The sequence below is a fragment of the Leptopilina heterotoma genome, unplaced genomic scaffold (assembly GCF_015476425.1).
Source record: "Leptopilina heterotoma isolate Lh14 unplaced genomic scaffold, ASM1547642v1 Lhet_384, whole genome shotgun sequence".
Lineage (NCBI taxonomy): Eukaryota > Metazoa > Arthropoda > Insecta > Hymenoptera > Figitidae > Leptopilina > Leptopilina heterotoma.
In genome coordinates, this window is record NW_025111057.1 from 561462 (window position 1) to 588523 (window position 27062).

The window sequence follows — 27062 nt, forward strand, 5'->3', positions numbered from 1 at the left end:
CTTACAAAATATTTGTTTATATATAATTTATACCTAATATATAAGACGTAAGCATCCGAAAGTTGATAAGTCCCGTCCCAGGAGGAAAAGTCGGAGTTTACACCACCTGGGATCCGCGCCCGTACGGACCGCCAGTACCGATGGGCTGTACCGATTCGGATACCAAAATGCAACCTGCGCGGAACAGATTAGGCTCCGACTTTTTACTTTCGTCAGTACTAGTGCGGTACTGGATATGTTCCGCCTGCAGATTTCGTTCTTCTACGGGCGTCGAAAGAATGACGGATGTTAGGTCTGTACTGGCTCGGTGCTGGGGCGGATCCGACTGCGGATCTCGTCATTTATTGTTATAGTTCACATTATCAGTATAATCATAAATTTATTTTATTATATGTATCATTACTAATTAATTATTACAATATAAGAAACTTAATTTTTTCATTATATTTATAAAAATCCAACTTTATAAATGTGCAATTAAATAAATAATTATTAACAAAGCAATAATATATTAATCTGAAAAAAGAAAAATGTATTTAACTTGAAAAAATGTGTTCCATATATAATAATACCAAGAAGGCTAGAGACAGGAGGTGAAACTTCGGTTTCGGTAGTGGGGATGAGTCAAGAACCTTACTTTAACCAGGCGTTTTTCGTTTCGAAAAGTCGCCGGCGCGGTGCTTCTGCACATCACTCACACATTCAAATTCTTGTATACCATATGTTTTTCATATGTGTATGATATGATTTTAATTTGAGGTTAACTTTAAAGTGCAATCAGTGCAATCGAGACACAATTGACAATGTGTGTCATAACGGATATATAGAAATAATGTGAGTGATTATTAAATTAAGTGTTATTCAAATAGTTAAAAATTCCGAAAACGTGCTATGTGAAAAGTTGTAACAAGAAGAAAGATAAAATATTATAACTATATATAATAAGATAAATATATAACTTTTAATACACTTCATGCTACAGTTTACACATTTTTTTGTTTTTAAAACGTTTTTTTAATAACTATAAGATGTTTGAAAATATAAACACTTATATTTCATATTGTATTTGTATAGAATATATTTTCCCGTGTTTACGTGTGTTAGATTGCGCAGAAGTCCGTCTGGTCTACTGCGGCGAAAACTTTTTTTGAAAGTATACCCCCATACCCCCACTACCGAAGTTTTACCTCCTGTCTCTAGTCTTCTTGAATAATACCTACAATGAATAACATATTAAATACAATATATATAAAAAAGAGATTATTAATTTATTTATTATTAATTAATTAATTAATTAATAATCTCTTTTTAATTTAAACAATACAGTACCGGCCAAAATTGTCAGTCCACCCATTTTTGAAGGAATAAAAAAAATTTTCTAACATAAAATTTATAAAAACTCAAATTTTTTTTGGTTTGTATTTTGAAAGACGATAAAATTTTGCAAAGAATAAGACCTCACAGAAGTCATTTGGCCAAAATTAGTAGAAGATATTCTTAAAAATCGTCATTTTCAATGTTTTACAAAAATTTAAATAACTTCTAAAATAATGAACGCTTTTTAATAATCTTAGGCTTATTTTAAAGGTCATTTTCTACGAAAATGGGAATTACTTATAGGCATTAACCTGTAATTTTTTATTTGGAATAAGCATGACGTCAAAGTTGGACAAAAAAATTGGAAAAATTTGAAATAAATTTTTTGTACTAAAAACTATTCTAAAACATATATGGGTGATTCTCCAAAAAACCTCATTTTGCATGTAATCAAGATTTTCTAAATAATTATAATCATTTGGGAAAATACCAAGTCATATTTCCCTATTTTATCACTTTTTCTAAATGAAAAAAAAGTTGTAAAATTTTATTGTTTAATACATTTTTAAAATATTTTACCACCTCAAAATCGATTTTCTAACCTGTCATCTAAGTGCTTTTCATTTTTTCAATAGGTAAAACAATTATTTAAAACATGAAAATTGGTACTTTATTAATTTTTTCTAAAAGTTATGATATTTAAGAATAATTTTCAAAAATATAAATAAAATATGTCGTGTAGTTTTTTTAAATATAGAAAATGAAATTTGTCATGTAGTACCGCGTCATTCCTCTCACTCGTTTAATATTATCCAATATTTTTGCTGTGGGTAGAGATATTGATTAATTATTGTGATCAATATTTAAATTAACATCTCTAATATTAATTTCTTAAGTTACTTTTTAAAAAATGTCATTATTTTGCGTTAAAAAAGTTAAAATTGAGACATAAGCAGAGATTCACAACCTAAAGCGTCATTCCTCTCACCCCTAATAAAAACAATATTAATATATATAAATTGATCGCAAATTTTTTTCACATAAAGTTATCCTTTATAAACATGATAGGGCATTCTAAGCTGGAGGAAAATTATTTGTCAATTAAATAAAATTAAAAAATGTTGAAATCGTCATTCCTCTCACCCGTCATTCCTCTCACTTTTTTGAATAAAAATTAAAAATTGATATGATTGTCGGTTGTTTACAAACTGCCAGTGAAAAGTGAACCTAAAATGTATGAAAAATAATTTTTGACAATTGTTTAAAGAGATTTTTGATAACTGTAAGTATTTCAAAATCTATAAAATTTATAGATAATATTAATAAATTATAATTTTTAAATAATTTTTTGTAAATAGAAAAATATATATAATAAAAAACGCCGGCTCCAAATTTTAACCTCTTAATTTTTTTGTAAATTTTAATTTAAAATATATACTTTAAAAGCTAAAAGTTAGCATGATCATGCTATAGAGGTGGTAGATTTTTGAAAGCTCAATATAATTGACTGCATTAATCCATAAATAATAATTTTTTTTCTTTTCTGTTTGTAACTCACAAAAAGGAGTATTTCGGGAGAATCACCCATATAAAACATGATATGGTGTAGATTTTCCAAGAAAATTTAATAAAAAAATATGTTTGAATTTCAAAAATTATTTTTCTTTTAATAATATTATTTCAATTTTTTTTGAATCTTTTTGTCCAACTTTGACGTCATGCTTATTCCAAGTAAAAAATTACAGGTTAATGCCTATAAGTAATTTTTATTCCGTAGAAAATGACCTTTAAAATAAGCCTAAGATTATTAAAAAGCGTTCATTATTTTAGAAGTTATTCAAATTTTTGTAAAACATTGAAAATGACGATTTGTAAGAATATCTTCTATAAATGTTGGCCAAATGACTTCTGTAAGGTCTTATTCTTTTCAAAATTTTATCTTCTTTCAAAATACAGTAGAGACTCCATTATCCGGACTAATGGATGCAGGCACTTGTCCGGATAATCGAAAATCCGGATAATCGAGTAAAGTACGAATTAAACAAATTTTTGATTCATAATTTTATGTATTTATTTGCATATGTATTAAAATAAGACTGAAAGAAACTAAAACTTTTAAAGTCAACATTAATAAATATTTAGTTAGAAATATTTCAAAATATTTACATAAACATTTTCTTAAAATAATTAAAACACTTTAAAACGCAACATTTCGTGTTTGTTGTCGGGGATAAATTTAAAATAGAAGTTAACGGCTTGAGACCTTATAAACTTTATATTAAAAAAAGATTTTTTAATTTTAAATTTGTCCGGATAATCGAATATCCGGATAATAGGGGTCCGGATAATGGAGTCTCTACTGTATAAACCAAAAAAAAATTTTAGTTTTCATGAATTTTATGTTAAAAATTTTTATTCATTCCTTTAAAAATTGGTGGACTGACAATTTCGGACGGTACTGTACATTAAATACCTAATTATTTATTGACACTTTTCTGCAAATTAAATAATTAAAACAATGTGTTGATTGTGCATTAAAATTTCATTCAATTTAATACTATTACTTATATGTTGTAAATTGTTTTGTAGTGAAGTTGCGTTCAATATTAATCGATATATTATGTAATAAAATATTAGAAAATATAATAATAAAAATATAACAAGATTCTTTTTGAACGAAATATTGAAATATTCATAAATACACATTCAGTAAAGTATTGAAAATATACCGGTGTAACATCAGTCCGTATTTCAAAATTGTTTATTGCCGCGTAGTAATTTTACAATTTTTATTTCAGCTAGTGCGAGCGTAGCATAGTGGTTAGCGTGCGTAAATATTCGGTTAGGCGTAGGTTTGTACACCCAAGCGTTAGAATTTTTCAAATGTGTTTATAATAAAAATAGCGTTAAGTGTATAAAAAATGTGTAAAGTGAACTATCAATGAATTGTTATCAGTATTTATCTTTTGCAATTAATTATTATTTTTTTATTGATATTTGTTGAAATTATCATTTTGATCCGAGCCGGTTGTCAGGCGGTAGAATGCCAGCGCACATCTGGCTAGTAAATTAAAGATCCGCAGTCGATACAGTGCCAGGTCCCAGCCGGTTGAATTATACACAGAACGGCTCTTCGCGGCCAGTTACCGGGCGGTAGAATGCCAGTTTCGAGACAGTTGGCCAGCCCGCTCCTGGCCAAATCATCTTTTGAAGAATTTAAAAAAATTTTTAAACATAATTGAATTTCTGCGAAGAATTGAGCTCCCGCGTCCAATAACTCGATCTGCGCTTGAACTGAAAAATTCAAGCCAGTCAAGCCGGCAGAAAATGGAAAAAAATAAAAGTCGGAATTTTTAATTTTAAAACATACTACCGTATAGAGCATAAAAATGCCCAACTTTTTTGTCTTTGAAATTTTTCTGTAGAACTTTTATTTTTAATAATAATGGACAAAAACTGAATTTTTTTTATTCTTCAATTTCATTGAATTTCAAAACATAAATCGACTTTTCTCAAACAAATCTTAATGAAATTAATTAAAAATTGATATACTTACTTATCAGGGTCTACCGAAGACGATGAAGTGATTGAAACATTAAAAAAAGTTTATTGCAAAATTATTTGTTAATATAAATACAGACCTGTCAATAAATACGTTTTCTCAACTTTGACGAGAAAAAGTGTGCGGTGAACTTTCGAGTTGACACAACTTCCAGTGAGACATTTGTTTATTAACATGTGAAGAAGTTTTTTGGAAATTTTTATTTAAATCGGATGAAAAATAAAGAAGATACATAATGTTTAAAAAAATATGCGTCGTGCGGTGTTTTGACATTTCGACGCAAGAGGAGAAAACTATTGGAAACTAACAGTGGTCGCCTTTTAAAAATGGCTGCTTGAACGTAAACGTAATTTCAAAAGGATTTTTCTCCTAATTTGGACAGTTATTGCAAAATAGAAAAAAACCAGTTATCCTGAAAATTTGCTTTTTCATTTGTACACAAGAAATTGAAAATCCAATATAATACACGACGTTAGGAAGTAAAATATGAGAATTAGATATGCCCATTAGGTGCTGCCCTCTGGTGGTAATTTTATGCATCGCGCATTTGTTTAACTTTTTCCTATTTTTCTTCCTGTCGTTGTAAATCTAAATAAATCTTTTACTGCCTATCATATTATAAATGTATAGAATTGTTTTTATTTTAAATATAATACATGAATAAACTTATTTTTAAATAAATCAACAGAAAATAGCAATAGTTTCCAATAGTTTTCTCCTCTTGCGTCGAAATGTCAAAACACCGCACGACGCATATTTTTTTAAACATTATGTATCTTCTTTATTTTTCATCCGATTTAAATAAAAATTTCCAAAAAACTTCTTCACATGTTAATAAACAAATGTCTCACTGGAAGTTGTGTCAACTCGAAAGTTCACCGCACACTTTTTCTCGTCAAAGTTGAGAAAACGTATTTATTGACAGGTCTGTATTTATATTAACAAATAATTTTGCAATAAACTTTTTTTAATGTTTCAATCACTTCATCGTCTTCGGTAGACCCTGATAAGTAAGTATATCAATTTTTAATTAATTTCATTAAGATTTGTTTGAGAAAAGTCGATTTATGTTTTGAAATTCAATGAAATTGAAGAATAAAAAAAATTCAGTTTTTGTCCATTATTATTAAAAATAAAAGTTCTACAGAAAAATTTCAAAGACAAAAAAGTTGGGCATTTTTATGCTCTATACGGTAGTATGTTTTAAAATTAAAAATTCCGACTTTTATTTTTTTCCATTTTCTGTCGGCTTGACTGGCTTGAATTTTTCAGTTCAAGCGCAGATCGAGTTATTGGACGCGGGAGCTCAATTTTATTACTTTTGTAAATAATTGAATTGTTTTTTTAGAATTTTATGGAAATTTATGAAAATAATTGAATTCTTGTGAAGAATTTTTTTTCAAAATAATATTGTTATGGCTATCAAGTTTCCAGCGTCGAACACAGATAGGGCTGAATGTCTTGATTCGTGACGAATGAATGAGAAATAAGTGGGAGATATGGCTGTAAGGCTACCGAAAACGAATTTTGAATTTAGACGCGTGCGAAGCGACAAACCGCACAAATGTATGTATTACTTTATCGAAAATATATTGGAGTGACTTTCTTTTTATTTGCACTGAGAGACCTCTTGGACTGGAGCGGAACAACGTATGAGATAGCAGCTCCACTATGGTTTTAGTGCGCTGCGATACAATTTTGGGCGCGTGACAGTCCAAAATGTTGGTGAGAAGCTCACCGAAGTAGTGGGGATGCCGTCATTGGTTTGCAGCTAATCAACTTTTAGACTGTCACGCGCCCAAAATTGAGGGTTCACGTGCAATAAGGGGACGCGCAGGCTATTCGTTGTCCTCTCGCGCAGCCGCAGAATCGCTATACGCAGGGACTTTCACATCCATGCGTATCCCCTTATTGCACGTGAACCCTCAATTGTACCGCAGCAACCCAAAAGTATAGTCCTGTAGCGTACCACCAAAATGGTCAGTAGCAGCCTATCGAAAGTCTGCTGCTGACCCAAAGGTCTCTCAGTGTGGTGTCTCAATTTTGTTCCTTTTGTCTTCCTCTACCTTATTTGCTCACCTCAGTCAAAAATAACCAATATTCAAAAGAATTTAGTCAATCTGAAGAATGTTGCTATTTATGGAAATAATTAAATTCTTGAGACGAATTTTTTTACAGTTTCTAGAAATAATTAAATTATGCAATAAGTTTTACTATTAATAAAAAAATTGAATATAATGCGAAGAAATTTTTAAAAATAAAATTATAATTACGGTGACTAACTTCCTTTGATTATTTTCGAAAAATTTAAATAAAATTATTTATAAAAAGTTAATTATTTTTAATAGAATGTCTTTAGTCTTCTTGTAGAATGTAAAGAAATTTCAATTCAAAAATCTTATTTTTCAGAATTTTCAAATAAACTTAGCGATAATTCAATTTCATTAAAAAATTTTAAGTGTGTACCTTTTTTTAAATTAACTAATAAAAATTTTAATAATTAATCTTCGCACTAAGAAACATGAATACCTACATTAGAATGTGACTCTTTATAAAATTCAATTATTTATCAATTATTAAATTAAAATACTTTAAAAATTCGATTTGTTAAAAAGTTTTTAATGAAATTCTTTAACGAATTTCATTATTTCCAGTTAAATTTTAAAAAAATTTCTATTAATTAATTAATTAATTCTATTAATTTTTAAAAATTTATTTACATAGTATATTTGAATCAGTGACTGATTTTTTACTATCAAAATAATTATTTGAACCGATTCAAATTTAGAGAACAGTATAAATATCTATAAAAATTGAAATAAAAAACGATTTTTTAAAAACAAATTAAAATAATAAAACTTGTCGAGGCTTTCCTGGCTCTGTGGAAACCATGAAATAATATAATAATTATGGATTTATATTTCTAAACAGCAACAAATTTTAATATAAAAATAGGAAACTGAAGTTGGCGAATCGTTGAAAACGAGCTTTATAAATATATATTAATAGCTAAAAAAGAATTATGAAATTTACAAAAACTATGGTAAAAATCCGTCTAATAAGATTACTGTAGTGTTTTGTGAATACTGATATAAAAGTTGGAATGTCATTATTACAGCAATAGTGAAAAAAGTGTCTAAGGGGCCCTCGTAAGATATTTTACATACCATATTCTAATAACAAACACATTCACATATTCGTCGCAATACATTCTTGAGAAAAAAAGGACTTTCTTTATAATTATACTAATCGACAAAAATTATTACCGCTTGCAAGAGAATTTCTACACACGTTTGAAATAAAAAAGCTGCAACATTTGAATAATATTCAATAAAGTTTAAATATAATAGTATTTTTAAACTTTATTGAATTCAAATTTACAAACCACATGTAAATTGAATTTATATTCAAGTTAAAATTACATTTAAAATAAAAATCGAATGTAAATAAAGTATAATTTAAATTAAATTCAAAAGTAAATGGGGCATTCCAAGCCAAATCGGAAATTATTTTGCTTCCCGTGTAGAAATCACCATGCTATGCCTAAAATGATTATTGGCCCTAGCTTGGACCTAACTTGGCAACCCCTTTTTATATATCCTAGGCTGGTCCTAACTTGGTACTAGCTAGGAGATCCAGTTATGACTTAGAAAAATTTTTAGGAAAATAAAGTGTCAAAATTGATACATGAAAAACATGTAAAAATTGATAAATATTCTCAATTAATATTTATAAAATTAATTGATAATCATTTTTGTTTAAACAATTTATTGTTTGACATAAATCAGAAAATTATACAAATACTATAAAATAAAGTTAATTTATTAATTTATTAATTCAGCAATTGTTTAAACAAATAATTGTTATTTACTAACTTTTTACACAATCAACCTAGAAACTAGCAGTTTTTTCTAATTTTGCAATAAGTAAATACTCAGATTAGTTAATTGCAAAACTTTAAAAGACTACAAGTGTCTAGATGCTTTATTGTCTTAAGAATTAATAAATAACAACAATTTTTTGTTTAAACAAATGCTGAATTGTTAAAATTATAAATTATCTTCATATTTCACTACTCAAGTGTAATAATCGCGAAGTTAGATAAAAAACTGCAAATTTTTAAGTAATTTGTTACAAAAGTTAATAAAACAGCAAAATTTATTTATTTATTTAAACAGATACAGACTGCAATATAATTATCATTAGTAAAATATATTTCTAATTTCGTTCGCTGATTTTAAGTTTCGTTTAAGTTGGTGCTAAACACTAAGAGATATTGCAATTCGAATGTGGGCTGACCCACCCAGGTCCAACCCAGGACCTACCTGGGCTTCCTAGTTTCATTAGCAAAAATTTCTAAGTCCAAGTCTAAAAAAATTTTTGCAACAAAAAATTAATGCTTAAAATGATTTAGAATAATGAAAAACTTGTTTTTAACATAAATTTTTTTGACATTTTTTTAAAAAGTGGATTACCCGCTTAATTAATTAGGAAAAATTTCCAAGTCCAAAAGACGAATATTTTTTTTAGACCAAGAAATTAATGTTAAAAATGATTGAGAACAATGAAAAACCTGTTTTTAACGAAAATGTATAGATATTTTTTTTCTTGATATAATATAAAAATATTAATTTTTGAATTTTTATATTTGGATATTATTTTATTATTATTGTTGTTGTTAAACTATTTTTTTTATTTATTATTGTGTATTAGTGTCAATAATTACTATATTGAATCATCAAAAGCAAGTCCACAAGTCACTGACAATAAAAATTTTGATCTCAACTAGTTTCATTAGCATAGTGGTTAGGGCGTTAGTCTCGTAGTCCGTAGGTCGTAGGTTCGATTCCCGCGTGCGTTAGATTTTATTTACTTCTTAGGTTTGCGTTTATTCCGATTTTTCTGCATTGTATTCGTATAAGTATGCAATTTAATGATTATATATACTGTAAAATAATTTAATTAACAAATTTCTAATTTTTTTATAATTTTTAATGTATATATTAGAGGAATATATATTAATCTCTACATATACTAACATTATTTATGAATTCGCTTTTGGTCATCACTTAATTGAAAAAAATAATAATTAATTAAAACTAATACTTATTATTAATAATTTAGGTTATTTCTTTAACAAATATTATTAACTAATTAAAATTATAATGAAATAGAAAATACTGTCTGAGATGGTCCTTTCTAGGTCCTAAAATGGACCCATAAACTGGTCCTAACTAGGCTCCCAAGTTAGGACCAGGCTAGAATCGCATCACCACCCATTGTTGGTCCAACCTACACTGCCAACCTAGGACCAAGCTATTAACAGGGCAAAATAGGTAGGACCTGGCTAGGACCAATTTTCATTTTCCACACGGGTTAAAAATGTATAACTTTTTTTAAAAAAATCATATCAAAAAAATCCTACGTCATGTCATAGAGAATGTTATTGAGCAGTTGTGTACAACATTTAAAGAGAATCGGTTGAGTAGTTTTTGAGAAATCATGTACACCGTTCCGAACTTAGAGAATTGTAGGCTATGTTTGCAATTTTTTAAATGAAAATACAAAAAAGTAACAACCGTCAATATAAATAATTGACATTTTAAGTCTTTATTACAACTAAAATATTTAAAAACAAATTATTTAAATAGCAAACATGTTCTGTAACTGTTACGTAACATTTCTGTAGTAATAAGAGCTAAATTACGTAACTGTTATGCAATTGTTATGTAACATAAAAGTAACAATGTTCTGTAACTGTCGTTACAAAATTGTTACGTAAAATTGTAGTCTCTCTGTTACGCAATAAAATTATGTAATTGTTACATAACTGTTATGTAACATGAAACACTATTTTATAATTATTGTTTCGAATAAATATTTTTGATTAAAAATCTAGTTTAACTGTTTAAGTTTATTAATTTACAATAAATTATTATTAATAATTATTATCAGTATTATTTATTATAATTATTAATGTCCAAAACTTTTAAAGAAGTACGTAAAAGTAAAGTGGGGTGAAGAAGCCGACTTTTGGAACATTTTACGATATTTAATATATATCACTCACTTTTAATTTTATTTAAAATTTTTTAACGTACTCTGAAAAGTTTGTCTATTAATAATTTAAAAAATATCTTAATTTTTTTTTTGTAAAAAGTTGTCAGAAATTAATAAAGAAAAATTTTAATTTGAACAAATTTATTTAAAATTAATTTAAAGTTTATAACTCTCAAATTTTATGTGAAGAAAAATAGAATTTTCAGAATAAAATAAAAATTTGTAATCCCGATTAGTATAATTGTAATCGTTTCTTTTTGTTACTCACATATGTGTGTGAGATTGTTATGTAAATGCTACAAAATTGTTACTTATATGTGTGTAACATTGTTACGTAAATGTTACAGAATTGTTACTGAACACTGTGACTAATATGTGGTAGATATTTTTATTAACACGTTAATCGTATATTACAAATAAAAAAATCACAAGTTTGTCTTTGTTACGTAATAGTTACATAACAGTAAGTAACAGAATATACGGCACTGCAGTTGATATAGTAGATTAGGAGAATTCTCATCCAGCCTTCAGTGGCCGTGCGGTTTAAATGCGTTGCGTCGGGTCGTCAAGGGCGGGGGGACGTGAGTTCGATCCCACATGCGAGCGGATATTTTTCATTCTAAGCGTTATGTAAAATAATAAAATTACTATTTAATATGTATATAAGTGTTGTGAAATGTGAATAAAATAAACTTGTGAACATGTTTATAAATAATATTAAAGATCTGTAAAAAAATCAAGTTTAAAAAATGTACTAATTAGTAAATCAGTTTTTTACTAAAATTATTTTTGGATATTACCATGTCAAATGGCATTTGTTATTATCTATTGAATAAAAATAATAACAATAATTTTCACGTAGGTCATAATAGTGATGTTACAATTATATAACAAGCTCATCAAATTATGTAACAGAATCTCATAATTGTGATATAATAATAAGTCACAACGTGATATAAGTGTGATATAACAATTATGTAACATATTTACATAACTGTGATATAATAATAAGTCACAACGTGATATAAGTGTGATATAACAATTATGTATCAAATTCTTCTAATTATGTAACATATTTACATAACTGTGATATAATAATAAGTCACAACGTGATATAAGTATGAAATAACAATTATGTATCAAATTCTTCTAATTATGTAACATATTTTACATAACTGTGATATAATAATTAAATATCACGCTGCGACATAATTGTTATATCACCCTTCTTGTAACAATTATGTAACTGTGACCCTCATGTTACGACATTTCGTGTCACATGTTCATATCATGTTATATCACGTGTAATATTCTGTTACATAACTGTTATGTAACAATGTTTGCTGGGTATAATGAAAAGTTTTGTTTTCACGCTTAGTTTAATAAAAATATTTTTAACAAATTTTTAAATAATTTACGATAAGATTTTAAAATTTTTAAAATAAAATTTTATTTTTAACAATGTATGTATCGATCAATTTTTTTCAAAATTTTTTGTAAGAAACTAGCACTAAATTAACAATTTTTAAGCCTTGTCCGATCGTGGGCAAACGATGAGATCTATTTATTTAAAAAAATTTTTATTCTTATACATATACACAGTGCACAGGAAAAAAAAAGTGTTATTTCAGCACCAAATTTAGCGTTAAAATAACACGCATCAAATTTTTACCTACGAGTGTTATCTTAACACCCTAAAGGTTGAATTTTTTGACATCATCTCATTATTGGTGTTGTTTTTACACCATATAGTAGTGTACATTTAATTTATTTTATTTTATTAATTAAATTACTGACTTACTATTTACAATATTTTTAATGCATTTTTAAGAATTGATTAGAACTTTAAAGTTGAAAACTTTGAAGTGCTTTATGGAAAAAGTGAAATTAGCAAGTAAGATTATTTATTTTTGAGTCTTAGAAAGTATATCAAAAAGAATCATCGATTTCTTTTTTTATTAACAATTAAATAAAGTTGAATAAATAACAATTATTTAATAAATAAACTATTTAAACTTTTGTTTTTATAGTAAGATAATTTCCAATATTTATGAAATTAAATAAAATAACTTTTAGGTTAGGAAACCTTGTTGGTTGACAGGCGATGGTGCCAACTGACTATAAACACTGAGCATTGTGTGGCGTGGAGTTGAAAAAAAATAAAAATAAAATATGTTGCCTATCGGATTACTACCAACCTAATTTTGAGTTTTGAGTATTTAATTATATTAGTTTCAAATTTTCTGTATAAATAATTTTCCAATCAATAGGTAATATGGATTCAGTAAGGTTTAGAAAATTTTAGAACTTTGTACAAAATCTTTTATTGCAAAGGTAACAAATATATAAGTATGAAAATTTCGAAACAAATTAATATATTATAATCAATAAATAAACAATAAATTAATTTTATAATTGTGGAGTTTTATAATTGTGGCATGTGGAACCAGTAAATTTCAATTAATTAATATGTATTAATATTCCCACAGGTTTTCTTAAAAAATATAAAATGAACCTTGATAAAATTAAGGGAAATGTTATTTTAAACGTAAGGATCTCTACTCCAATTATTAAAAGAATTACATAAAAATATTATTTTTCATTAATTAAAAAATTTAACAGTTGTCGAGAAAAAGTTTAATCGCACAAATTAACTTTAAAAAAATGAATAAATTACATTTTTTTATTTAAATATTAATTTTTTTTACAATTTTCGGGAAGAAGAGACAATCGAATACAATTTTTTTTTAAAATGAATGTTAAAATAGAGAAATATAAATTTATTCATCTTTTTTAATGTTAATTTGCATTATATTATCTTTTTTTCACATTTTATTTAATGAAAAATAATATTTTTATAAGAAAACCGGTGCGAATATTAATACTTGTATATCAATTAAAGTTGGGTGGTTTCACATGCCCTCAAGACTCTTGTTGAAAGATTCCAGAACAAAGTTTTGTGCTTCGCTAACGAAATTTTACTGAACAGCGATTGAAAATTTAAGAACGAAAAATAATGTTAAATATAACAGCATGTGATTGATGTGAAAATGCTGTTTTTGAAAAATTATTACTGTGGAATTTCGATTACACAAAGTATAAATCATTTAATCCGAACTTTTACGTCGCACCTTAATCCCAAAAAATAATTGTTACAATTATGAGTTCAAAAATAAAGTCAAATTGTCGAAGATCCACTGTATTTTTACATAAATATTTGAAATATTTATCTTATTTTTTGAACAAAATTTTATCATAGTAATAGAAATTAAAAAGGGCGACGAGAATTTCCAATAGGTTTTATGCCAATTGCACTTGATTTAAAACTTTTGAAAATGATGGCATTTTTATAATATGTTTCAAAGTTTTTGCTGCTGCTTCTCTTAAAACAGCTACAGATAAAAGCGTCAACTGGAATTTCATGTCTTCCGGAAAAGTTATATTTAAATTCCAGTAAATTGCTAGTAGCAACAGTGTAGCTTCAAAACTTTTTTCCGTAAAGGCACAAACTCCGTCCACATACGACATAAGATACAAGTCGTTGTAGGATGGTGCTCTTGAAATTCCAAATAGTCGGGGTGGATCGCTTGGCGAAGGAATTATTGTGGAGATGATGGTGTTTGCCTACAAACAAATTAATATTATTGTAAAGGATGCGTGATTATTCCATAGAAATGATTGTCTATAATTTCTATAAAATAGAATTTTATGAATCAGTAATTTTCTTCAACGGAAATTTTATTTTTGTGAGTTTATCATGTTTAACTATTTTCCATAATACCAAATTTTTACATAATCGAAATTTCATTTGATAGAATTTACATTAAATCAAGTTTTAATTTATCGACATTTTTATTTCCTAAAATAGTTTTTATTAAATATAATAGTCATTCATACAAATTTTTAATATACAAAAAAATATTATAAAGAATTTTTTCTTACCACAAAAATGAAATTTCTGCAAAATAAATTTTCGTAAGTTTAAGATGTCACTAAAATGGAAATTTGGTCACATTTAAATTTTATAACATAAAATGTCTAGCATATGAACATTCTAATAAATGGAAATTCTACTAAATAAAATTCTACTCAAAATTCGTATGAATGACTTTTTTGTTCAATAAATTGTTAGGAAATGAAAATGTTAATGTAAATTCTGTTAAAAGACAGAAACAAAATTTCGGTTAAAGAAAAATTGTGATACATAAAATTATATTTTTCAAAAATTATAGACAATTATTTAATCATAAAAACTTACTGGGTAAACTTTTATAACTCTCTCTTTCTCGTTTCTTGAGGACTTAAAGAGTTTAAAAATATTTAGCAATATATGACACATTCCTCCGTCTCTTGAAAATGTGTCATTTGGGATTAACTCCAAAGACGATGCAATTTTTACACTAGCAGTCAAAAAATTGTCCCTCATATTGACTACTGGCACATCCACAATTTTCGCGAACTCCCAAAGAAGCTGAAAATGTTTATACAAAATTAATAATTATTAATACGAAACCCTTTTCCTCAACTGATTGTTTGTTAAAAATAGTGTATTGCGATAAGTAGCGGTTCAAATTACTCATTTTGATTAGTTTTACAAATCTACAGGCCTTGGATTGACTTATTTAAGGAGCAGAAAAAGTCGCTTTAATCAATTAAAACTCAAGAAAAGTCTTTTTTTAATTCAATGTTTGTAACAAAAATTTTATTTTGTATTTTCCTAACCTTTCCGAAAGTTCTTGGAGAATTCAATCATTCAATAATAAAAATTAAATTTTTTATAAAATAACCCTACAACTGATAATTCTTAAGAACTTAGGAAGGCGTAATGTTTTCTAAAACTATAATAAAAGCTTAAATTAATTTTGTTTAAAAATATTTTTAAATACTTTTTAAAAGGTAATAGTTTTTCAATTACTTAGAATTAAAGAATTAATAAAACTGCATAAAATCTTTTTAAAATAATTGGATTTTTGAAAAATATAAAAAAATAATCAAATTTTTAAAGAATTTTAATTATAATTTAATTATAAATATGAACATGACTTCTCCAAAATTTTAATAAGTTTAAAAAAATAATTTTTAAAAATTTAAATTTACTTTGTTTGAAGGTAATTGAATCTTAAAAAAGTATTAAACAATTCTAAGATTCAGTTCTTTAAAAACATTGAAGCGTAATTAACCGAAAATAATTGAATTTCTTAAAAGAATTTATAATGTTGAAAAAAATGAATTTTTTTAAAGAATATTAAATAAAAATTTTGAATATGATTGTTTCCTCCAAAATGTTAAAAATAATTTTAAAAAATGTTAATGTTGTATGTAATTGAAAATAATTTGAAAAATTGAATGAAAAAATGTTAAGAAATACTTTTTTCATACAGATATATTAATATAATTTCTAATAAATAAATTTCATTAATTGTTAATGTAAAACTTACATTGGAAGAATTTTTTAAAATTTTTTAAATAAACTACTTAAAAAAAACCAATTACCAACAATTAAATTTTTTAATAATTATAAAAAAAATGTTGATTTAATTGTCTTAATAAAGTTATTCAAAAATAATTTTTGATAGCTTTGCCTGTTAATTATTTTTCACACTAAAAAATGGAAATATCTGTAAATTCATACTAAAAATTTGTTGCAATATTTTGAAGAAAAGTAAAAAAAAGTTGAATTTTTTGACATAATAGTATGAAATAGTAAAGTAAATCTACTGTTCCAAAATTGACTATAAAACGATTTATAAATACCAAGTCCGTTCTTCGCAAAGCTGGAAATTTGTCAAAAAATTGCGATCCATTCATTTTTGTGGCATCAATCATTCTTCCTGATCGAGTTTTATTCAGTAAATCTTTAACTTTTTCTAAATCAATTGCTGCTCCGCCAACCTTACTGACTTCTTTATTCATCTCGGCGCAAAGTATTACGTTGCTAAAATCTTCAGCCAATTCATTTTTAGCATTTCTATTTAAATTTTTTAAGCTACAAAACATTCTCCCCAGAGTTTCTTCCTATAAAAATAAGATTTAATGTACAATTTTACTTAAATATTTCAAAATTAATTGAATTTTAAAAGTGATGCGTTTACAATTTTCAGAAATAAATGCACTTCAAAAGATTTGAGCTTGATATTTTATAAAATTTCTGTTTTGAAAGAATTTAATTAGAAATTTTAAAGAACTTGTATTTTTTAATTGTAATAATATAAATTCTTGTAAAATAATTAAAAATCATTAAAATAATTTATAATTATATTCCGAACTAATAAAATTCTTCGCAGAAATCAAATTATTTTCATCAATTTCTTAAAAATGATTATTATTTTTCAAAATTTTAATAAAATTTTGAATTTAATTATTTAAAAGAGAATACTTTTTCTTATACTTTAATTATTTTTAAAAATATTTAAATTTCTTACAGGAATTAAATTATTTTCATAAATATAATAAAACACTTTGCAGAATTTCCATTATTTTTAATACAATTTTTATTAAATTCTTTTAAAAATATAATTAATTTTAAAAAATTTATTACAATTTACGACAAAAGAATTAAAATATTTATAAAAATTATTTATAGAAATTCTATTTTTAGAAACAATCTATTATTTATTCAATAAATCATTTATATTTGTATTTAAATAATTAACTTCTTATAGAATTTTCTCATAAAAATTAATAAAAAATAATTAGCAAAAATTAATTAAATTTTTAAAATATTTCAAATTAAAATTTTCGAAAATCTGAGTTTTCATACTTTTATATTCTATAAAATTAATTTTTCGAAAAAGTTTAATTGAAATTTTTTCAATTGTTTATTTTCTTATATATATATAATTATAATATATATATATAATTGAAGAATTGGTGAATAATTAGAATTTCGTATAAAATTGAATTGCAAAGGAATAGATTTTGTATAAAATTATTTAAAATGATTGATTTAAAGAAAAATAGAATACTTTTAAAATTTAAATGTTTAAAAACTTACATGTTTTAATCCAAACTTCGCGTTCAATTGAGGGAACTTTTCACACAATATTTTTGACATTTGTGTGATATTGTCTTTATTGTGCAAATTTCTTGAAAATAAAACTTTGACTGTTTCTCGGATAATTGTGCATTTTTGGTTTTCGCTCAATAAAGCGCCACTAACAGCAAGGTTCTCTATCCCATGTGGAAATTTTGTGGGAATTAAAGTTTCCAATTGAACCTAAAATATATATAAAATAATTTATATTAAAACTGTTCTAAACAATCAGGGCTCGAACTAGTAAAAGTATTTAAAAATATGGACTTTACGAACAAGAGCTGAAAAATTACGGACCATTTAATTAAATGACAAAATCATTATCAATTCAATTATTTTCAAGAATTTTTAACTAAAATTCTTCTTTAAATCAATTATTTTTATAATTTTCGAAAAAATTCTTCGAGAATTTTCAAATTCATTTGTTTACCATATTCATTTTTACGAAATTCCAATTATTCGTAAATTCTTTAATTAAATATATATTAGAAAATAAAAACTTCAAATAATTAATTATTTCTATTGAAATTTTGACGAGAAATTTTATTAAAAAATTGAAAATAATTAAAATCTGACAAAGAATTTTAGTTAAATTTTCTTTTTAATAATTGAATTCTTGTAAAAAATTTTATTTTTAAAAAGAATTAAATTCTTGGGAAGAATTTTACGAAAAATTCTTAAATAATTGAATTGCTTCGAATAATTTTATTCTTTACGAAAATAATTGAATTGTTTCGAAGATTTTTACAAACATTTTTGACAATAATTATTTTCCTAGGAAGAATGTTATATTTTACACAAAAAATTGTATTCTATGATCAATTTTGAAATAATTTTTAAAAAAAAGACAACATTTAATTGTTTAAACAATTTAATAAATTGTTATAAAATTTTTTTTATAAAGCAGAAACACTTAAACATTATTTTAATAGGTTTTCGATTACTTTTCTAAATTAATGAAGCTAGAAGAAATATTTTTTACGATTTTTTTAATACTAGTTATTAAATGTGTTTAAAAAGAAAAATTCTAAAATCGGACTCGAGAGATGAATAACGAATTTAATTACAAAGATTTAGAAAAAAGGAAAAATTGTATTTGTAAAAAATGGTGACCTATAGAGTGATTTGAAACGAAAAAGTACATTTTTCGCCACTTTAGGCCATATACAAACTACGTAAGGATTTAGGGTGGATGGGGGTCAAGTTAAATCTTACAAACAGCAAAAAAATGACGCTATGTATGGAAAGTGTTTTACGATGGGGGAGGGGTGTCAAAATTTCTCAAAATATGGCTAACGTAGTTTGAATAAAACTAAAAAACAAGAATTAAAATACCTCTTTATTCATCGTGTTATTTTTCTTGACTGATTGAGTTGGTCTTCTCCTTTGTTTGATTGACTTTTTGGAAACCTTGGAGTTTTCAGCGATTTCTTTGTTATTTGTTGGATCCAACGTGGGATGTTCCTCAAATGATGCATCGTCGAATTCAAGTGGAGCACCGTCGAATTCGAGTACAAGCGTACTATTAGATTCTACAACTCTCATTCCTACTTGTTCTTCGTTAATGTTGCTGTCCCCGTTTCCACCTTGGTACATAATTTCTTCGTCTATTCTTCGGTGTTTCGTGGGAGGACATCCGCAATAGTTGCACAAAGATGATTTAGAAGATGGTGACCAATCAAACTCGTTGCAATGAGTGCACTCGCAATTGCCTCGTTTTACTCCTCTTGAGTCTTCCATTTTGTTTTCTCTGTATATGATAATAATTTGATATGTTAAACAAAAATTATTGCAGGAATTTTTTGTAAAAAATTAATTAAGTAATCACAACTATAAGTTGAAAAATTAATACTTACTTTCACGATATAACTTTCACGATGCTTTTCGTTCGTCGATCGTCGTCTTATGTGCACGTATATCCGGCCATGACACTTCAGTTAGAGTCGGGTTCTTCTTGGTCGGGTTCTTTAAAAACGCATTTACGCATGCGCAACTCGTACATACAAGTAAAGGCCTGACTACAACAACTTAAAGTGTTTAAGGTGGCTATACATTTACGTGAACGCAAACGTGTAACGTCACAATGGAGAAATGCTTTTTTGAAATAAGGTGTGGATTACTAAGGGTGGATTTTCACGATGTCGAAAATGAGTTCACGGAGGTGAGACAAACATAACATTCCTCTGCCCTAGGAGAGAGAAAGACAAGACGATTTTTCCAAAAGTCGCGTGAACGCTATTTTGATATTTTTCTGTAAACTTTTTTTAACAAAAAAGTGACAGCGTTTTGCTTTGTGTTTTGAAACTAGGCCATGAGAGTGATTTATATCTCTATCTTTCTCATACTTATAGTCTGGTTACCAATCGCAATGTTATTCAAATGGGTGACGTCACACGTTCGCGTTCAACGTTATTCTGTTCTCACCTTAAAATTTTTAGACTCAGATCGAACTGTGAACTAACCTTCAATTTAGCCCTACGTACAACCTAACCTATTTTACCCAATACATTGTTAATGTCATCTGTTTGTTTACTTGCACGATTTCACCAGTCAAAGACAAAAATTAAATACAGTTGATATAAAACACAGATTATTCTGAGTAATTGTATAAATATAAAATATTGTTCTGACAGTCAATGCCAATATTGGAGAAATATATAAAAGTATTTTATTATTTGAAACTGCAGTTTTAATCACAACTTGTTTTACGATACTACGCAGTTCATGATTATTGCACATGAAATTTTTAGGAAATTATTACCTAAATATTCGGAAATTTTTTTATAATAATTACCTATTTCGGTGAGTATACCGTATGAGTTATTTTGTTTTATTTTAGTATGTATGTAGACATTTTTTCAATTAATTTATTCTAACAAATGATAAAAACAATTTAAAACTTAAATGTTTCTTGATAATTATTCTAATCTTTTGTGAGAATGATTAAACAATATAATTTAGACTATTAAAAAATATAGATTCCATGCTTTTGATAAATTATAAAATATGTATAAATATAAAATGTGAATAACGTGACTATTTCTCAAAATATTTTATATAATGGTGAATCTTTTGCTGAATGTATTCGAATGGTTTAAACTTATTTTGATCTCCACAATAATATTATAATTAAAAAAAATCAATTTTTTATTTTTAAACTACGCTAAATTTCTCTCAATATTTAAATTTTAATACATTATAGTTAAAATACTCCAATATTCAAATTTCAAAACAAAAGTTTTCTTCGTTTAGTCTTCGCTCTAGCGTGCGGAACTTAATATTTAAATTATTATTATTATTATGCAAATTACAAAATTTTTCATTTTAAAATATGAAATTTTTGAAAAATTTCAGATTCAAACTTTAAAAAAATTTAATTATTAACTAATTTACTAATTAATTATTCTTGTTTATTAATTTCAAAAATTTTAATAAAATTATTCGCAAAAATTAAATTATTATTATTAATAATATCAGTAAGAATTCAATTATTTTTTTAAATAGTAAAATATTTGTAAAATTTTCAGAAAAGAATTCAATTTAAAAATAAAAATTAATAAATCCTTCGAAAGAATTCAATTATATTTATAAATAGTAAAAATTCATTGCAAAAATTTAATTGCTTTCAACAAAATTTCTTGAAAGAATTCAATTATTTAAGAAAATTTTAATACGATTCTTCACAATAATTCAATACCTTTCACTAATAATGTTTTTCATAGAAATTTAATTTTTAAAAAAAAATTTTTGATAAAATTCAAAGCAAGAATTTAATTATTTTTAAAACTCATAAAAAAATTTCAATTATTTTTATTTTCAATTATTTTTAATGCTATTTTAAATTAATTAATCGAAAAATTTAATTATTTTCACAAATAAAATTTTCCACAAGAAAATTCTTATAAAGAATTCAATTATTTTCAAGAATAACAAAATTCTTCAGAGAAATTCAATTATTTTTAGGAACTTTAATACAACTTTTTGCAATAATTCTATATAATTTTTGAAAATTTTTATAAAATTCTTAGCAACTATTCAAGTATTTTCATAAATAAATACAGGAATTACTCAAAAAATGTAATTATTCTTAAAAATTTAATTTCAATTCTTCGAAGAAATCAATTATTAAAAAAAAAGTTTTTTTTTAAATCTTTGGAAGAATTCAATTATTTACAAAAATATTATAATCTTTCACAGGAATTCAATAATTTAATAATGTTTGAAAATTTTAATAAAATTCTTATAGCAACTGTTCAATTATTTTTAAAAATAATAAAATTCATCGCAGGATTTCAATTATTTTTAAATATTATAATAAAATTGTTCGTAATAATTCAATTAATTATTTCCATAAATAATATATAATTCTTCTTAGAAATTCAATTATTTTTAAAAACTATAAACTTAATCGAGGGAATAAAAAATCTTCGTAAGAATTCAATTCTTTTCATAAATAAGACATTTTTTTTAGGAATTCAATTATTTAAATTAGAATTTTCATATTATCATTAGTCAAAAGAAATCAAATATTTAAAAATTTTTATAAAATTACTTATAAATATTGAAATTCTTTCATGAATAATAAAATTCGTTGTATGTAGAAATTCAATTTATTTATTAACGCAGGATAAGAAAAAATTAAATGGTTTTGATGAAAATTAGGAAAAAGTTAGGAACATAAAATGTGGAATGGAATTTTTGTCAGTTTTGTGAAGTGTCTAAAATGAGTTTTTTTTTGGTCTTCAAGTTTAATTGATAGTTACTTTTTTACTACTTTCTTTTAGTTTGAAAGATACTTTTTGCTATACTTATTTTTTAAAATTAATTATCGAGTGTGTGAAGTCTGCCATTATTAACAAAAAATTCAAAGAAATTTTTCAAAAAGATTTTGATTAAAATTTTCAAAACTTTTAACAAAATTCTTCGCGAGAATTCAATTATTTTCTTAAGTAATAAAATTATTTGAAAGAATTCTATTATTATCAAATTTTTTGACAAAATTCTTTGTAACAATTCGATGTTTTTCAATACATTAATTTTAATAAAATTCTTATCAACTGTTTAATTATTTTTAATTGAAAATATTTAAAAAGAAAAACTATTAAAAAAAGTTAAGAAACAAAAAAGCAAACAACTCTATTACTAACTTTAAACTGCGAACAGATTACCGGAATATAACGATTATTAATATATAGATTTTTAAATAAAAAAATTATTCGTTTGACGTTACCTAAATCGAATAAAATTTTGTTGACTTATAATAAAGAAATTTAATTTAATAGAATAAATTTAAAATAGGACGTGGTTTTTATTTTCAGATTACATTCGTGCATTTAGTCAAAAGCAACCATGCAAGAAAATATAGGCAAGAGTGGTGAAGTAAAGTGCCAAATTTGCAATGAATTTTTTATTAATGAAATGTGGTTACTGGATCACGTTAAGAAAGTACATAGTGATTCATTGTACACTTGCACATACAGTGGTTGCAATGCTGCATATAGCAATGAAAATTCTCTTAGATCTCATTGCTATAGAAAACACAAAACTTTCTTTTCTTCTGGAAGGGGTGAATTTAGTAGAAATGTAAATGATACCAATTCAGAAGATGATCCTGATGAGCCTGACGATTCAGATACCACTTTCAGCTCAGATCAACCCGATGATGATTCTGGTGATGAACCTGACTATGAGCCTGACGATGATCCCGAAGATGATCCCGAAGATGATCCTGACGTTGATATGGAAGACAATCAAAATAATGATAATAATGCTTTTAAAAGAACAATTGCAGATTTTATATTATACCTGAGAGGCCGTACTAGAGCTACCAATGACGATGTTCTTAATATATTAAATGAGTTGCAGACAGTAGTAGAAATATATGTTCGGTATTACTTAAATCACACTGCACAAGTACTTGAAGAAGCCCTTCACATAAATCTCAATAACTACATAAACATAGAGGAAAGTATTGCAGGAATTAACTGTAGTTGTAACTTGGACAGCGTATATAAGCAAGATGTCTACTTCGAAAGAGAATATGGCGTGGTTAATCCTTTAATAAAAGAATTAGGCAGTTCATTTATTCCTTCTGGAGCACCCGCGAATGATGGAAATCAACCTATGCGTCGAAAGGCGGACCAATTGGTCCACATTCCTATAAGTAGTGTTCTACTTAGAATGTTTGAAAACATTGATTTCCATAGGTTGATTCAAACTCCAGAGGCACGCACAGATCAAGTTTTAGCTTCATACGTAGACGGAACTTTCTTTCAAAATCATCCATTCAGAAATCAAAAACCGAATTCATATTTCATTAGACTGTACTACGATGAAGCAGATATGTGCGATTCTTTAGGTTCGAAGGGAGGAGGAACAAACAAATTGGGATTCTTTTATTGGATGCTGGAAGATATGTTGCCAATTTATAGATCTCAAGTAAAATTTATTTTTCTTACCGGTATAGCTTCTCATTCGAATATTAAGAAATATGGAATGGATTCAATATTAAAAGTTTTTCTTGAAGATTTTAAGAAACTTGAAGACGGAATTAGGCTTCCCAGCGGTGAAATCATTTATTTTACTCTGTCCATTGTTTTCGGTGATAATCTGGCAGTTTGTGAACTTTGTGGATTCAAAGAATCGTTCGTTTCCACTCATTGCTGTAGGTATTGCATGGCTGACTTGCAACAAATCAGATCGATGATTAGAGAAGATGAAACATTGCTTAGAACTCCGCAAGAACATGATCGTCAAACTCGAGAAATTGAGGTCCAACTGGATGAAGAAAGAAAGAAAGAACTTTCAAAAGCTTATGGCATAAATAGACGATGCGTTTTAAATGAATTAATTGGCTCTCACGCAACACAAACGACAAATGATGTCGTTCACGACGACTTGTTGGGATATTGTATTTTAACAACAAGACTTTTATTAAATAACATTTGCCTCGAGAACGGATACTTGACTTTGGAAACTCTTAATTCTAGAATACAGGAGTTTGATTATGGTTACTCTCAGAAGTCATCTAAACCTTCAATAATTAAGAAGAAGCACTTAACAAATAAGAGAGAAGGTTTCAGACAGAATGCATCACAGATGTGGCAGTTGGTGACAATGTTACCACTTATCTTATGTGACTATGTACCAGAAGCTTGTCCACCATATCAAAATTTCCTACTGATGTTACAAATTTTATGCATTTCGTTTGGTGACAAAATAAGTGAACCTATGGTGAATTACTTAAATGGAGTAACTGCCGAGTACTTAGAGAGCTTCCAAGACATTTATCATATAAATTTAATTCCAAAGCAACACTATCTTCTACATCGAGCTTCACGAATTCTGAAATTTGGACCCGTCAGTCATTTTTCGACAATCAGAGAGGAAGCGAAACATCAAACTTTCAAAAGAGAAGCGCAAGGCAAACGAACCTACAAAAACTTACCCATTACGTTAGCTAAAAAACACCAGCTTTCCCAAGCATCAATCTTGACCGAAACTCTTTTCAATAAAGTTCAAACTGGACCCAAAAAGTTAATCGACACCGACAGAGATCCGTTCAATATATTCTTTGACAATGACACACGTGTGTACTCAACTTCGTGGACAAAATTAAATGGCGTCAAATATGTAGCTGGAAAATGTTTAATTGCAGTTGGCTACAATGAAGACAACTTACCACAGTTCGCCGCTTTGGATAAAATTTGTTTATTTGATGATGACACTGTACTTTTGTGTAAAAAAGTCGAAACATTACAGCATGATATGTCTGTAATGGCTTATGAAATCAAAATCGTTGAAGAGTTTGCGACATTTTCCTTTAACGATTTAATATCACATGATATTTTTCACTCCCACCAAGTAAAAGAGAAAACATTTGTAATTGTAAAAAAAGCATTGGGCGACTTACATTAATGGTTAATTTTATTTATTAAAGAATATACAAAGTCTTTTAAATGTAATTGAATAATGCTCCAAATTATTTTCATTAAGAAAAACAAATGTTTGAACTAAAATGTGATTCAAAAATATGTAAATATTTCTCCTTTTTCTAAAATTATTATTTATAGTAATTATATATTTTTATTGTCTATATATACAAAATGCGTCCTTGGATCTTTTTTAGAATTTTTATTTGCGTTCACCTGAAATAAAACATCCATTCCATTTCGATTATTCGGAAATTCTTCAATTAAATATTGAAAAATATAAACTTCAAACAGTTTCAAAAATATCCAATTACATTTTTTCAAAAAAATAAATAATTAAAATTATGAAACCTTCCTAAAATTCAATTATTTATAAAACTTCACGCTTTAAGGCTTTTAATATACAATTATTATCTAAAATTTTAACTGAAATTCATTTTTAAATAAATTTCTTTCGAAAATTCTAGGAATCAGAATTTTGACGAATTTTAATACAATTTTTAAAAGTAATTTTGTAATAATTTTTTGAGTTATTGAATCTTTCTTAACATTGAATTCTAATGAAGAATTTTATTGAAAATTTTTTTAAACAATATCATTCTTTTGACGAATTTTTAATAAAAATTTTAATGATAATTACATTTTTCGACGAATTTGATTAAAAATGTATTAAAAATAATTAAATCCTTGTAAAAGAATGTGATTACTTGTAATAATAGAATTATTGTAAAGAAATTTATAAAAAATTTGTAAATAATTGAATTCCTGCTTAAAATTGTATTAATTTTTGTTTTTAATAATTTAATTGTTTTGTAAAACTTTATTAAAATATTAGATATTAAAAATCATTGAATTGAGGAAAATTTCTAAAAATAATTTAAATTTTGACAAAGATTTTATTAAAATTATTGAAAATAATTATATAAATTTGTAAAAAGAATTTTATTATTTATAAAGATAATTACAATTTTTACAGGAATGTTTAAAAAATTTTGAATAATAATACAAAAAACCCAATAACTTTAGAAAGCAATGTAAGTTTCCAGGATTCCGATCAAAATTCCCTAATATTTCCAGGTTTCCAGGTTGCTCGGCAACCCTGAATCTCTTCAAGTACATCAGGCCTCGTTTCCACTTTAAGGTCCAAAAAGTCGCTTTA

General features: G+C 25.9%; 3 protein-coding genes across 3 annotated transcripts in view; 1 reads left to right on the top strand and 2 right to left on the bottom strand.

Annotated features, from left to right (window-relative positions):
• LOC122505976 (ribonucleases P/MRP protein subunit POP1) overlaps positions 1–27062 on the bottom strand; it is a 103124-nt gene that overhangs the window by 55678 nt on the left and 20384 nt on the right. The gene's annotated exons all lie outside the window — the stretch shown is intronic.
• On the bottom strand, positions 13729–21316 carry LOC122505978. Its single transcript, XM_043617903.1, has 7 exons — positions 20767–21316; positions 19829–19990; positions 19308–19722; positions 17934–18155; positions 16694–16954; positions 15198–15410; positions 13729–14563 (listed from the first exon to the last, which is right to left on the bottom strand). The coding sequence occupies exons 3-7, from the start codon at positions 19710–19712 to the stop codon at positions 14240–14242; spliced, it is 1425 nt and encodes a 474-aa protein (XP_043473838.1). The 5' UTR covers positions 19713–19722; positions 19829–19990; positions 20767–21316; the 3' UTR covers positions 13729–14239.
• LOC122505977 lies at positions 19993–26207 on the top strand. The gene is made up of 2 exons (XM_043617902.1): positions 19993–20774; positions 23291–26207. Exon 2 carries the CDS (start codon positions 23322–23324, stop codon positions 25887–25889), a length of 2568 nt encoding a protein of 855 aa, XP_043473837.1. The 5' UTR covers positions 19993–20774; positions 23291–23321; the 3' UTR covers positions 25890–26207.